The sequence below is a fragment of the Callionymus lyra genome, chromosome 18, assembly GCF_982586985.1.
Source record: "Callionymus lyra chromosome 18, fCalLyr1.hap1.1, whole genome shotgun sequence".
NCBI lineage: Eukaryota > Metazoa > Chordata > Actinopteri > Syngnathiformes > Callionymidae > Callionymus > Callionymus lyra.
The window spans coordinates 7,307,267-7,322,727 of NC_141835.1; the positions used below are offsets into that span (position 1 = coordinate 7,307,267).

General features: G+C 49.8%; 2 protein-coding genes across 3 annotated transcripts; both read right to left on the bottom strand.

The window, feature by feature from the left end:
• Positions 1-8: 8 nt before the first annotated feature.
• On the bottom strand, positions 9-3,121 carry LOC148060346 (N-acyl-phosphatidylethanolamine-hydrolyzing phospholipase D-like). The gene is given in 8 exon segments (XM_087780450.1): positions 9-282; positions 446-560; positions 643-769; positions 772-917; positions 975-1,078; positions 1,135-1,359; positions 1,433-1,573; positions 2,583-3,121. Coding segments are annotated over 8 exon segments (975 nt in total). The 5' UTR covers positions 2,589-3,121; the 3' UTR covers positions 9-171.
• A 9,314-nt stretch (positions 3,122-12,435) lies between these two features.
• Positions 12,436-15,461, bottom strand: LOC148060347 (N-acyl-phosphatidylethanolamine-hydrolyzing phospholipase D-like). 2 transcript variants are annotated; one of them, XR_015709310.1, is made up of 11 exons: positions 15,361-15,461; positions 14,797-14,860; positions 14,644-14,709; positions 14,245-14,385; positions 13,954-14,178; positions 13,794-13,897; positions 13,567-13,732; positions 13,355-13,503; positions 13,146-13,260; positions 12,770-13,074; positions 12,436-12,706 (listed from the first exon to the last, which is right to left on the bottom strand). XR_015709310.1 is itself a non-coding variant. In XM_087780451.1 (10 exons), exons 1-10 carry the CDS (start codon positions 15,429-15,431, stop codon positions 12,952-12,954), a joined length of 1,224 nt encoding a protein of 407 aa, XP_087636577.1. In that variant the 5' UTR covers positions 15,432-15,461; the 3' UTR covers positions 12,436-12,951. The 2 variants fall into 2 exon arrangements, 1 of the variants encoding a protein (XP_087636577.1); XM_087780451.1 differs by having other exon boundaries at positions 12,436-13,074.

A 15,461-nucleotide genomic window follows, 5' to 3' on the forward strand; every position in this document is an offset into this window, starting at 1 on the left:
AGAGGAAATAAAAATAATATATTTAATAATAATAACGTGATGTTTATTGAGAATGAAACTCGGATTGTGAAGATCATGTGAACATTCATGCGACTCGAGTCGCCTCGGTCGATTCTCTTTTGAGACTTGAGCTTTCTTGAGATGTGGTCACCATGGCAACAGTCCAGCATTTTAAGGAGTCAAGAGTCGAGATTCCCCGTGATTCAGAGTGAAGAAGGATTCTGGATCTAAACCTCTCTGCTTCAGAGCTTCTCTGAGACGTTGAGGCGGCTCCAGGTAGAACTGAAACACACACACACACACACAGAGTTACAGCAGTGCACACACACACACACACACACACACACACACACACACACACACACACACACACACACACACACACACACACACACACACACACACACACACACACACACACACACACACACACACACACACACACCTCATGAGCGAGGGCGAAGGTTCCCCAGTGGACAGCAACAGACTTTTTGGCACAAACGTCTTGGTGGATCAGAACCGCCTCTTCAGGGTCCACATGTTGCCCTCTCATCACCTCCCTACACACACACGCACACGCACACACACACACACAGGTTTAATAGCAGATTAACACACATAATAGTGTGTTTGTGAACAGACCGGGGCTGATACGCTCCGATTGGAATAGCCGCGAGGTCAAACGGTCCAAATTTCCTTCTGATCTCTTTGAAGGACGAGTAGTAACCGGTGTCGCCGGCAAAGAAGAACCGGTGCTTCGGACCAGTAGCGTGCGGTTGCTCCAGTGTTGGGCCGGCGTGCAGACGAACGAAACCTCATCCCGGCCCGGAAGACAGTCCCGCTGCCACCAGTCCAGCTCCGACACATCCTCACAGCCCCTCATCACCATCAAGTCCGACAGACCCAGAGGGACGAACCTGAGACGAGACATTAGTCAAGAGATCCTTCAGGTGTCGGAGGGTCCGGACGCTTACCAGCGTAGTTCTGATCCGAAGCGAGAGTTTAGACTATTGACAGTGTGGCGGTCCAGGTGATCGTAGTGCGAGTGGCTGATGAGGACCGCGTGGATTTGGGGAAGCTGGGACAGACAAAGACGATCAGGACAGAGACCCCGGAGAGAACACATTAACCCACCTGCTCCACACTGCAAGGTGGCCCTCGGTACCGCCTCGGACCCACGTTCTGCACCGGGGAAGCCCACTGGCTGAAGATCGGATCCGTCAGGATGTTGAGTCCATCAAGTTCCACCAAAACGGAGGCGTGCCCGAGCCAAGTGACCCTCAGACCAGAACCAGCACCGCACTGATGTGAACTCTTGACAAAGAACGGTTCCATAATTGGAAGTTTGGAGTCCAGAATCTGTGGTCAGAGAGGAAGAATTCTGAAATTCTGAAATCGAAAGATTAGATCAAGAACCGGGTCAGGGTCTCACCTTAGGATCTGAGGGGATGTTACTGTGGTCTGGGTCCAGCAGCTGGAACTTCAGCAGAGACAGAGACGAGGGGAACCTCCAGGTGGGCCATGGGTTCATCCAGCGACCCCATTTGTTCCGGCAAGACCGGGTCACGTTCTCCTGGACCAGAAGAGGTGAAAGATCACGTAGAAACTTACAATTTTATTTTGTATTTATTTCTATTATTTATTTCTGTGTCTATAAATGACTTTAGAGGTTTTGTTTCAGGACTTTTGTCAATTTATGGCTCCAAAAAGATAAGGTGTATATATATTTTATTTGAGATTTAAAAACAAACGGTTATTTTAAATATAACGAAATTATATATTAAGCATTTTGATTAAATAAAGTTGGCTCGATATTGGCAGATTCGATCTTTGCGCGTTAATAACTTGGGAACGCTAAGGTGTTGAATTACAAATCTTACCTTTTTCAAATCACAGTCACCTGCTGTATTGACTACAAGTGTGTTTGAACCTTAATATTTCGTCATATTGTCCTGAGAAAATACACGGATTTCTATGCAGGTGGCAAGTGAGACGGCGTATAAGGGACCATCCTCCAATAGACGAACACCGAAAAAGGGTTGACTTCATTTAATTCCTGTCTTTATAACTCTTTAATTTAAGTTTTTATGGCCACCATGTTCATGTGACTAAAGAAGGGCCTCAATATATATGTTACCACACTCATTAGTTTTTTACATTTCTTTTCAAAATCACTATTTTTGTGCAATATTTAACATACATTTTGTAATAGCTTTGTAATTACAACTCTGATGGTCACCAAAATTATGTCACTTATGAAGTACCTTCATGTCAAGTTACTACACCCATTATTTTTTTTAAATGTATTCTTGAAATTATAAATATGACCATTTGTGTGCAATATTTCACATACATTTTGTAATAGCTTTGTAATTACAACTCTGATGGTCACCAAATTTATGTCACTTATGAAGAACTTTCATGTCAAGTTACTACACCCATTAGTTTTTTTTAATTTCTTCTTGAAATTATAAATATGACCATTTTTGTGCAATATTTCACATACATTTTGTAATAGCTTTGTAATTACAACTCTGATGGTCACCAAATTCATGTCACTTATGTGATAATCGGCTCTTCACCTCCATCAGCTCTGGATCACTCGCTGCCGCGTTAGAAGATGCTGGCGACGAATCTGCGACACACACACACACACACACACACAGATTCGTCGGAGTGACAGGCGAGATCTTCACATGTCAGAAAATGATTGACAGCTCCTTCATTTAGCTTCGGTGTGAACTCGCGAGTCCGAGTCGCGTTCAATGTACGCCCAACACCGGGTCCACTCTGCGAAAAAACGATGGACTCGGAACCGCGAAGATTCTGTGCAGCTCAGGTGGCTCAGCTGAGCCGGCGACGTCACGAGATTTGGTCACGTGACTTAAACAGCCAGCAAATGAAAACGAAATTAAAAATAAAACACGACTTTTGTCACTTTCATGTTTCGTGTCGTGTTTACTCTTATTGGGATGTAAATTTCTACTGTTTAAGAATTACGACGTTAAATTATTTTTCTTTAACAGAGACTCATAATTAATGTCAAATCCACTAAACTTCGCCTGGGATGAAGCCAACTAAAAGTTTCAAAGAACACGTCACTTCGGCAACGCGTCGCAACTAATACTACTTACCTGGTCCAGTGACGTGGAGTAAATTTGAACCTGGTTAAAGTCTTTTTTAACTCTTTAAAACTCCGTAACATTCCGCTCCACACCGAACACGAAGGATGGAATGCTGCGCTTCCTGTGTGTTGCCTTCACGGACCATGGGACGTTTTTCTTTTTAACTACACGTGTTGTGAGTTCAGTACTAAATAAATAGTACTTTTACTGAACACCACAGTGAAACACAAACCGCCACAAGTAACATGTTTTGCTTTATTTTTTTTTAAAAAAAGAAAGAAGAAAAGATAAACCAAAACAAACAACAGGTCACAGGTCTTTCTGGTCCGGATCCTCCTCCAGTCTTCGGATCTCCGACTTCAGGTGGTTGATGCTTTCTCTGCTGACCTTCAGTTTGTCCTTCAACTCCCCGATCTCCTGACTGGTCCTCTTCTTTGCTGACTCTAACTTCTCTTTGGTGTTCTGCTCCAACTCGCCGACTGATCACACAAACATCAAGTCGAGTTTCGTCAAATCCCACAACTAGTCTAGTAAAAGTACTTTTCTTACACTCGGTCTCGTGCTTATAAGCTTATAAGAGTCAGTTGTCTGGACGCAGTAGCGGTTTTAGGTACGGGCGAACGGGGCAGCCGCACGGGGCGGCATTTTTTCATGACATACGGGGGGCGGCACGAGCGCTTGATAACAAAAATTAAAATGCGCCTCTGCAACACGGTTTTGTATGAGGTATGCGCGCGCGCATTCGTTTTATGTTTTTTATATTAAATGACATTATTGAACATGACATTATATGAGTACATTTGAGAACATTTATTTCCTCTAAATTAAACCAAGCTAGAAGTTTCCATGTCAAATAATTATTTATTTATTATATTCATTTAAAGTCTTATTCTTCCTTTAACTTTCTTTTCGAATAATAATCTATTGTTATTAGACTTTAGACTTTCTTTATTGTCATTGCACAGAAGAGCACAGCAGTGAAAAATTGGCAACGCAATTTCGTTGCTTGGCAACCGTTTAAAAAACACAGCATAGGGTGATTGTATAAATATAAATATTAATATAAATAGAGCAGTATAATATACACAGAATAAATGAATGTTATAAATATTGCATTAAATAAATGTATACAAAAGTATAAATATAAATATAAATAAGTAGAAAATAGTGCAACATATATATAAATAGAACAATTAAATAATGTTTTAAATAGTGCATTTAATAGTTGTTATATATACTGTAATTGTATGATGTTTACATGTTATATCAGAAAATTTTAATATCTACATATATGCTGAGGTTTAACTCCCACTACCAGAAATATATATATGTATGTGTGTGATATGTGTCATTTAATTTGTAATATATCATTTTTTCTTCTTCTTCTTCAAAGCCCATTTAAACAGGCACTATAGTCATCATGGTATAAGTATGTTGTATATATTAACATTTAAAGTGTAAATATCGACGATAAAAAAATAATTCACTTTTAAAACAAAGTGTAAAACTGTAACAAATAACTTTCCCAAACATGTCCATCACACAGATCTTCACTGGCACATGCTGTCCATCACTCTTCTCCGTTCAACCCGTGAGAGATGTTCACCTGCTCAGGTTCAACTCCCAGCAGATTGACTGGAGTCCAACCTCTCACATCAGAGCTGTGGTCGAGCGTGTCACAAATCACAAATAAATGTTTCGTTGGACAGAAAAAAAATGAGATTACTTAAGTGTAACATTCATGTTATTTCTTTAATTTCTATTCTTTAAAAAAAAGTTATGAAATTACCAAAAAAAAAAAGGTTGCTTCATACGAATGGTTTTCTAAAAGTGGCTCAAAAAATATCTGAGATAAAATTTGCCAAAAGAATATGACCAGATTCATTCAGGAATAAAAAAAAAAACGTTAGTCACGTGATTCCCTCCACGAAGATTTCTTTTTTTGGTATGCGCGTGCGCATCTTTTTTTGGTATGCGCGTGCGCAGCTTTTTTTGGTATGCGCGTGCGCATCTTTTTTTTGGTATGCGCGTGCGCAGCTTTTTTTGGTATGCGCGTGCGCAGCTTTTTTATGCATGCGCGTGCGCAGCTTTTTTTGGTATGCGCGTGCGCATTTGTTTTATTCGTTTTATAGGTTTGTTTGTGATGTGTAGTTATGCGTTTGTGTGCATGTCACTGGTGTGCGCACGTGTCAGTGTGTGTCTGCGCAGTAGCGGTTTTAGGTAACTGACGAGGTGCAGCTGTGAGTGAGAGAAGAAAGGAGGGGGCGGGGGACACTTCACCTCTGGGTCTCTCCAAATGATCGGACGGGGGGGAGGCTCGCCCGGGGAGTAATTCAGTGTAGAACCGCCACTGTCTGGACGTCGTCAGAAGCTGCTGCATCATCGCTGTTGGATCTTGGAAAATCTGAATTAAAAAAAAAAGCACACATTAAACAAATTTTTCTAGAGACAAACTACACACAGACACGCACAGTGTCACAGATGACTATGTGCGTCTGGAATGTCTCGTCCAGAAAGTTGTGTCTCCGTATCTCTCGACCAACGGACTCTGGTCAGCTGACGAACAGTCACTACAGTGCTGCCTGTTGGGTGTGTTTTATTGCGTTATTCTTTGTGTGTGTGTTTGTGTGTATGTGGGTGCATGTTTGTATGTGTGTGTTTGTGTGCATATGTTTGTGCACATTATCGTTCTACGTCATTGGTGCTCCGCCCTCCAACGGCTTCGCTATGGGTTTACCCCGAGGCACCGCCTCGTCTCTGAGAAAGCTTAATGAACTCGACACCCAGCAGGGGGCAGTCCCTTCCTATAAAGGCGGGAAGCACCCGCCGCACTTTCTCCATTTTCAACTCAGCGAGAAAGCTCCTGGATACAGCATGGCGGACGTGAGCATGAACGTGGAAGTAGATGTGTCTTTGTGCTTAACGTGTGACACCCCCCTGGGGAGGGGGGACACACACGCTCTCTGCTTCGTCTGTCTAGGCCCAGATCACGCGTTTGCGGATTGTGGGGCCTGCCGTATGCTTCCCCAGGAGGTCCGGAAGAGACGGGGAGCATACGAGGCCCGTCGGCGCACGCCGCGTCCTCCAGCCAGGTCGTGGGCCGACTACAACGAGGAGGACGACCGGCGGTGTTATGAGGCGGATCCGAGCACCCTGTTCGGTTCCGAGCCGGGGGACGTCGAAGCGGTCGGGGGAGCCGGGCCGGTTCCTCGCTACCCGCTTGACGTCCTGCCGCGCATATTCACCGCCGCGGCGAACCTCGACCCGGGAGCTCGACTGTGGCCAGGCCGCCCTGTAGCTCTGCCTAGAGCTGAAGACAGGTTGACGGCAATGTTGTTCAACCGATCCTACAAGGGGGGGACGCAGGTGGTCTCCCTCGCAAACAACATGGCTCTCCTGTGCGGTGCGCTCGACAGGCTCACCGTGGACCGAGACGACCTTGGACCTTCGGAGTTGGAGGAAGTCAAGGACTCGGTGGCTGCGCTCCTCCGGATGTCGCAGGCGTACGCGATCCTGGGAGGGGGACTACGCGACGCTGGACAGCTGGGCCACCGGCACCTGTGGCTAGACCTGGCCACAGCGCTGCCGGAGAGAGACCGGAGGCTCCTCCTGGACGGACCAATCAGCTGGTGCGGGGGGAAAGCGTCACCAGAGCGAGCGAGCGTCGCCGGGTTCCGCAGCAGGAGCCGGGGAGCCAGCAGCGGAGCCAGCAGCCGCAGCGGAGCCAGCGGAGGAGGGACCCGCAGCGGCGAGGACGCAGGGGCGTCGAGGCTTCGTCTCGGGGGAGCCCTCCTCCCCCCTACTCTTTCAAAGGGCTCTATGTAAATAAAAACAAAAGAACGTATGACATTTCTGTGGTTCGTTCTGAGAGAGATGTTGGTAGCGTGCATGTGTTTCCGAAGGAGGTTTTAAACCCCTTCGTCCGGGTCATACCGAGACTGCAATAACGGAGTCTGTCCACACGAATGAGGGGCAGACTCCAACCACATGTGTTTTGTTTACAGACGAGCAGAGGTCCGCGAGACCGGCTGAGTCAGCTGTGTTTACTTCCGCGTCGACCAGCGCTCGTGCCCGACAGAGCGTGACAGCTGATGAGGTGAGTGGAACTTGTCCGGACATGTCTATGTTGACCGGAGGTTGTTCCTTCCCCCACAGCGTTGTCTACAAACACTGGCACCGTGGAGGACGTCACGTTTGGCGGCGGAGAAGCGCCATGGAACTGACGCAACCTGGTGCTTTTACGCGCGAGTTTTTTCGCCGTTCTGAGACCAGGCGAGGGCGAGGAACTTCCGTCCCGTCTGGTCGATCAACTGGAGAGGTGCGTGGCGGTCGGAGCTCACGAGTGACGAACAGGTCGGGACCGCCAGCGGGGCTGGAGAATGTACGGGACCGGGTGAGTGATGCGGTGCCGACGCGCGCGCGACCTAACTCACTTCAGCTCCGGGTTAATTCTCCAGCGCATTCCTCCACATCGCGGGTTTTGTCAGCTCCGGTGACACTAAGAAGTGCTCAGGGAGTTGGGAAGACTTCCGGGGGGGGAAGGGAACACGCACGACGCGCATCTGAGGTGTCTCACGCGCACTTGCGCGCTTCTCCCACAGAGCCGGCTTTTATGTATGAGAGTGGGGGTTCTAGTGAATCCAACTCGAGTACATGCTCTGTGGATTCAAGAGATAGAGACGCGGCTTGTGTGATGCCCTTTCGTCTACGGCCCGTCCTTGGGGGGCGGGCCGGAGGACTACCCAAGGTTCGCCAGGGCTGCGGTTCTGACAGAACATTATTCGGCTTGGAGTCGCCTGGTTTTACTTCTAGGACCCACTTGGCTGGGGGGAGTAATCAGGCGGGGCTATGCACTACAGTTTGCCCGTCAACCCCCGCGTTTTTCAGGGATTCTCTGGACGCGTATGGCGGAGCAGGAGAAACTATCCTGTTTGAGAAACGAGGTGTCTACTCTGCTGCAGAAGGAGGTCGTAGAACTGGACCCTGCAGCCGAGATGGTGACAGGGTTTTACTCCCGGTACTTCCTCGTGGCGAAGAAGACCGGGGGTTGGAGGCCCATTCTGGACCTCAGCTATTTGAACAAGTTCATAGCTACCCGCCCGTTTCGCATGTTGACGGTCAAGAAACTGCTTTCAGGTGTATGTCCAGGAGATTGGATGACATCTATCGACCTGACCGACGCGTACTTTCACATACCGATAGTCAAGAGACATCGAAAGTACTTGCGTTTCGCCCTCGAGGGTCGGGTGTTTCAGTACACTCGACTCCCGTTCGGCTACTCTCTGGCACCCAGGACCTTCACCAAGTGTGTGGAAGCGGCAGTGGAGCCTTTGAGAGTGAGTGGGGTAAGGATCTTGACCTATCTGGACGACTGGTTGATCCTTGCCAGGTCAGAGGCAGAAAGTTACGCTCACACACAGAAGGTGTTGAGCCATATTGCCACCCTGGGGTTCACAGTGAACCTCAGCAAGAGCGCTCTGACTCCAGTTCAACAGTTAGTTTACCTGGGGGTACTGTTGAACTCGGAGGAAGGATACGCGCGCCTCCCGGACGTGCGTATCCAGCCCATTCTCCGACTGACAACACAGTTGCTGGAAGCTCGGTGTCACGTGACAACAGCAGGCACTGTTATGTCCCTCCTGGGGCTCATGGCGGCAGCCCACACGGTTGTTCGGCTGGGCTTGCTGCACATGAGGGAGCTTCAGAGATGGTTTGGTCGTCTCAAGCTAGACCTCAAGCGGGAAAGAGGTCGGGAAGTGCGCCTTCCCGCTCGGGTTTTGCAGGACATCCAGTTTTGGAACTCTCACGCCGACCTCAGGCGGAGAGTTCCATTGGGTTGCGTCCTTCGTTACACTCAAGTGTTTACAGACGCTTCCCTGACAGGTTGGGGAGGCACCTCGGGTCAGGCCTACGCCAGTGGGGTCTGGAGCAGTCCGGTGCTCAGACACATAAACTGGCTAGAGCTGAAGGCGATTCACAATGTCCTGCTTCACCTCTCTCCCCAACTGTCACGGTCCAACGTCCTAGTATTATCAGACAGCTCCACCGCCGTGGCGTACGTAAATCGCCAAGGTGGAGTCAGATCCCCAGCCCTTCTGAGTGTGGCAAGGAAGATTTGGCTGTGGGCGGACTGTCACCTGCTTTCGCTCAGAGCCCAGCACGTCCCGGGAGAGCTGAATGCAGTAGCGGACAGACTGTCGAGGGGGGCCGTCCAGGACGAATGGGGTCTGTCCGAGGCAGTGGCAAGCGAGATCTGGTCTCGATTCGGTCACCCGGTTGCAGACCTCTTCGCCAGCAAGGAGAACTTCAAATGCCCTCTTTGGTTCTCCCTCAGGGCTTCGGATTGCCCCCCACTAGGCGTGGACGCTTTAGCCCATTCGAGGTGGCCGGTCGGTCTGCTGTTCGCCTTCCCTCCTCCGCGGCTTGATTCGGAGGACGAGGCGGGGGGGGCTGAGGTTAATTCTAGTGGCACCAGACTCCCCGGGGGCGCTCTGGTTCCCAGAGCTGGTGCGCATGGCGGTCGGGGCCCCGTGGGCCATCCCTTGGGGCCCCGCTGCCCTGTGACAGGCGGGGGGGACTCTGACAGCGCCCCCGGTGCTGGGCCGGCCTCTCAAGGTGTGGCTCCTGCACGGGACGAGCTGATCGGGACCTTGGACCCGGACGTTCTCCACACGCTGGAGAACGCCCGGGCCCCATCAACACGTAGGCTTTATGCCTCAAAGTGGGGGATATTCTCCCGCTGGTGTTCAGACAGGTCCTTGGACCCCAGCTCTTGTTTGGTCTCCGCTATCCTGTTTTTCCTGCAACATTTGCTGGATAACGGGCGGACTGTGGCGACACTGAGAGTGTTCGCATCAGCCATAGCGACGAGGCATGTCGGTTTTGAGGGTGCTTCGGTTCGCGCCCACCCCTTGGTGGCGCGTTTCCTGCGGGGTGCCTGCAGGCTTCGACCTCCTGCAAGGCCTTCCAGCCCTCAGTGGGATCTCCAGTTGGTACTGGACTCTCTCACAGGCCCGACCTTCGAGCCTCTTGACCAAGTCCCACTGGATATCTTGTCTTTCAAGGTATCGCTCCTTCTGGCACTAACAACCACGAAGAGAGCAAGTGAGCTTTGTGCCCTCTCCATTAGCCCTGAGTGTCTTTCCTTTGGCGTCGAGGAGTCTTCGGTGTCTTTGCGTCCTAACCCAGCGTTCCGCCCGAAGATTCTGAGTTCCTTGTTCCGGGCGACGACCTTCACGCTGCGGGCCTTTCACCCGCCGCCTCACTCGGACCCGGGTCAGGAACGTCTCCACCTGTTGTGTCCAGTGAGGGCGTTGGCCTGTTACTTGCGGCGGGTGGCCGAGTTTAGGCGCTCTGATGCCCTTTTTGTCTGCCACGGTAGATGCCGGCGGGGAGAGGCGGTCTCCCCCCAGAGGTTCTCTCATTGGGTGAGATCGGCCATTATCCGGGCCTACCGAGCAGCGGGTGGATCCGCTCCTAGCGGTCTGAGGGCACATTCCACCCGTGGCGTGGCAGCCTCAGTGGCTCTTTTGCGGGGTGTGGCAGCAGAGGATATCTGCTCTGCTGCCTCTTGGGCGTCCACGTCTACCTTCGCTAAGGCCTATCTCCTCGACGTAACGGCGGGTTAGTAGCTCATACTGTTTTGAGCGCTGTTGTGCCCCCCTCAGGGCCCACGGCTCAAGTGGGTTTGGACCCTGGGCCGGCGGGGCCCTAGTGATGCTGCTCCAGGAGCGGCGTCCAGCTGGGGGTACATTTATCCCGTCAGGCTTCGCCTTTTGGGTAAACCCATAGCGAAGCCGTTGGAGGGCGGAGCACCAATGACGTAGAACCCCTGAGTTATCTATCATAACCTCAGGTTCTACGAGTTGGTGCGAAGCCCTCCAACCTCGTCGCCCAGCGGCCGCCCTTCTCGCTGAGTTTTCAGTTGGAGAAAGTGCGGCGGGTGCTTCCCGCCTTTATAGGAAGGGACTGCCCCCTGCTGGGTGGCGAGTTCATTAAGCTTTCTCAGAGACGAGGCGGTGCCTCGGGGTAAACCCATAGCGAAGCCGTTGGAGGGCTTCGCACCAACTCGTAGAACCTGAGGTTATGATAGATAACTCAGGGGTTTTTGCTTGTGTGCGTGTTTGTTTTCATGCATGTGTGTTTGTGTGTATTCATGCATGTTTGTGTGCATGTGTGTCTTTGTGTTTTTGTGCATTTGTGCATGTTTGTTTGCGTGCATTTGTGTTTTTGCGTGTATGTTTGTTTGCATGTATGTGTGTTTTGGGAGGTGTTTGTGTCTGTGTGTGTATGTACGTGCATGTTTGTATGCATGTGTGCATATGTTTGTGCTTGTGTGCGTGTTTGTTTTCATGCATGCTTGTGTGTTTGTGTGTGTATTTATGCATGTTTGTGAGCATGTGTGTCTTTGTGTGAGTGCATGCGTTTGTCCGTTTTGTTTGCTTGCATGTGTGTTTGTGCATGTTTGTTTGCATGCATTTGTGTGTGTTTCTGTATGTGTGCTTGTGTGAATGTGTTTTTGTTTGCATGCATGTGTGTTTGTGGGCATGTTTGTGTGTGTGTGTCTGCTTCTCTAGTGTGTCCTTATTCTGGTCTCCATCTTCAGAGAGACACTACAGATCTTCCAGAACCTCAGCCCCTCCAGCAGTGAAGAACCCGGTGGTTCGGTCCAAGAGCTACAACGTTCCTGTGCTGACCCCTGTAGTAGAGTCGGACCCGGACTCATCCACAGGAAGTGGAGTCAGACGCCATTCGGTCTGCGAGATGACTTCCTGTCTGGAGGAGAGCGTCCCTGTGGCTGAACCTTCCCTTCACACCTGCAGCACCTGTATGGACCACCAGAGGGCTCCCTCCTTCACTGGTGCGTTGACCTCTCGAGCAGCAGAAGTTCTGGTCAGAAGACTCACCCTCTCCCCCTCCTGCAGGTGCCGTGACTTCAGAACCAAGAAACCGTGGGGACAGACCGGTCCTCCCCTCCTCCCCTGGGATCCTCCCGGACCCCTGGTCCTGTGAGTCGGCAACCCTGCTGCATGATACCGAGTCTGGTGCCAGTCCAGACGTACTGAGAGCCCGGGAGAGTCTGGACTCAGAACCAGAACACGATGGACTCTTTCTGAACTTCAGCAGAGACACACACAGCTAGAAGTCACCGACGCAGCCATCGATTAATCTGGTGAATTAACTATTATACTGTAAATATTTATCTCAATTAATTTGTTTTTAATTCCTGTCTCCATAAGAAAAATGATCATAACTTTTTAATCATATTTTTCATAAAAATGTATTTTCCAACAGTCAGACACAGAGGAAATAAAAATAATATATTTAATAATAATAACGTGATGTTTATTGAGAATAAAACTCGGGATTGTGAAGATCATGTGAACATTCATGCGACTCGCCTCGGTCGATTCTCTTCCGAGAGTTACCATGGCAACAGTCCAGCATTAAAGGAGTCATTGGTTTTGGAGGAAACTTGAGTTCTTGAAGGAGATCATGATGTTTAAACCGCACATCCAAAGAATGGACCCGGTGCCTCCACACCAGAGGTCCGTTTTCCTCGGGAAGTCATCGCTGCGCACCTTGATGACATCACTGCTCACCTTGATGACATCACTGCTCACCTTGATGACATCACTGCGCACCTTGATGACATCACTGCTCACCTTGATGACATCACTGCTCACCTTGATGACATCATAGCTCTCGATGAAAGCATGTCACTCATAATGATGCCAACTGCACATGATGATGAAAATTGCTGCTTGGTGGTGACGCCTGCAGCCCGCTCACAATGATGACATCACTGCGTCTGATGTCGATGATGTCACTGCTCCGGGTGGTCGCCGACGAGTCGAGATTCCCCGTGATTCAGAGTGAAGAAGGATTCTGGATCTAAACCTCTCTGCTTCAGAGCTTCTCTGAGACGTTGAGGCGGCTCCAGGTAGAACTGAAACACACACACACACACACAGTTACAGCAGAGCACACAAGCGTGCACAAACACACACACACACACACCTCATGAGCGAGGGCGAAGGTTCCCCAGTGGACAGCAACAGACTTTTTGGCACAAACGTCTTGGTGGATCAGAACCGCCTCTTCAGGGTCCACATGTTGCCCTCTCATCACCTCCCTACACACGCACGCACACACGCACACACACACACACACACACACACAGGTTTAACAGCAGATTAAAACACATAATAGTGTGTTTGTGAACAGACCGGGGCTGATACGCTCCGATGGGAATAGCTGCGAGGTCGAACGGTCCAAATTTCCTTCCGATCTCTTTGAAGGACGAGCAGTAACCGGTGTCGCCGGCAAAGAAGAACCGGTGCTTTGGACCGATGACGGACCAGCTGCCCCACAGAGCCTGAAGAGACCAGAGACTTAAACCAAACCCGGAGAGAGAGAGAGAGAGAAGTTTGGACCGGACCTTGTTGGTGTCCAGTGGCGTGCGCTTGCTCCAGTGTTGGGCCGGCGTGCAGACGAACGAAACCTCATCCCGGCCCGGAAGACAGTCCTGCTGCCACCAGTCCAGCTCCGACACATCCTCACAGCCCATCTTCACCATCCAGTCCGACAGACCCAGAGGGACGAACCTGAGACGAGACATCATTAGTCAAGAGCTTCTCTGAGGCGTCGGAGGGTCCGGACGCTTACCAGCGTAGTTCTGATCCGAAGCGAGAGTTTAGACTCTTGACGGTGTGGAGGTCCAGGTGATCGTAGTGCGAGTGGCTGATGAGGACCGCGTGGATTTGGGGAAGCTGGGACAGACAAAGACGATCAGGACAGAGACCCCGGAGAGAACACATTAACCCACCTGCTCCACACTGCAAGGTGGCCCTCGGTACCGCTTCGGACCCATGTACTGCAGCGGGGAAGCCCGCTGGCTGAAGATCGGATCCGTCAGGATGTTGAGTCCATCAAGTTCCACCAAAACGGAGGCGTGCCCGAGCCAAGTGACCCTCAGACCAGAACCAGTACCGCACTGATCTGGACTCTTGACAAAGAACGGTTCCATAATTGGAAGTTTGGAGTCCAGAGTCTGTGGTCAGAGAGGAAGAATTCTGAAACTGAAAGATTAGATCAAAGAACCGGGTCAGGGTCTCACCTTAGGATCTGAGGGGATGTCACTGTGGTCTTGGTCCAGCAGCAGGAACCTCAGCAGAGACAGAGACGAGGGGAACCTCCAAGTGGGCCATGGGTTCATCCAGTGACCCTTTTTGTCCCGGCAGGACCGGGTCACGTCCTCCTGGACCAGAAGAGGTCAAAGATCACCTAGAAACTTACAATTTTATTTTGTATTTATTTCTGTTTATTTCTAGTGTCTATAAATGACTCTAGAGGTTTTGTTTCAGGACTTTTGTCAAGGTATGGCTGCTCAAAATGATTAAGGTGAATATATTTTATTTGAGTTAAAAACAAAGGGTTATTCTAAATATAACACAATTATATATTAAGCATCTTTACCTTTTTTGCGTGATATTTACATTTAAAAAATCCAACTCACGTCGGGTCTGACGTCACTCTTCGGGGTCACATGACCTCCATGAGCTCCTCTCAGCGCCGCTGTTTCCTGGTGATGAGGACAAGTTCAAGTTTCCATGGCGACAGGAACATTCATGGTCACGTATGAAGATCACGTGACTCATCGGCTCTTCACCTCCATCAGCTCTGGATCCCTCGCTGCCGCGTTAGAAGATGCTGGCGTATCCATGGCGACGGATCTGCGACACACACACACACACACACAGATTCGTCGGAGTGACAGGCGAGATCTTCACACGTCAGAAAATGATTGACAGCAGCTCCTTCATTTAGCTTCGGTGTGAACTCGCGAGTCCGAATCGGGCTCTATGTACGTCAAACACCGGGTCCACTCTGACGGTCCGGGAGGCGAAAACGATGGAACCGGAACCGCGAAGATTCTGTGCAGCTCAGGTGGCTCAGCTGAGCCGGTGACGTCACGGATTTTGGTCACGTGACTTAAACAGCCAGCGTAAACAAAACGACAGTAGAAAATAAAACACGACTTTTGTCACTTTCATGTTCGTGTCGTGTTTACTCTTATGTTATTTCTACTGTTTAAGAATTACGACGTTAAATTATTTTCTTTAACAAGAGACTCGTAATGTCAAATCAGCTAAACTTCCGTTTGGGATGAAGCCAGTAAAAGTTTCAAAGAACACGTCACTTCCGCAACGCATCCGCGACTAATACTACTTACCTGGTCCAGTGACGGTGAGTAAATTTGAACCTGGTTAAAGTCTTTTTTAACACTTTCAAACTCCGCAACATTCCGCTCCACACCGAACACGAAGGAGGAAA

Coding starts and splice junctions, on each gene's coding strand:
- LOC148060347 (XM_087780451.1), bottom strand. CDS start 15,431: ATGTTGCGGAGTTTGAAAGTGTTAAAAAAGACTTTAACCAGGTTCAAA. Junction 14,179..14,244: donor ACATCCCCTCAGATCCTAAG/GTGAGACCCTGA, acceptor CTCTGACCACAG/ACTCTGGACTCCAAACTTCC. Junction 13,075..13,145: donor CCTTCGCCCTCGCTCATGAG/GTGTGTGTGTGT, acceptor TGTGTGTTTCAG/TTCTACCTGGAGCCGCCTCA.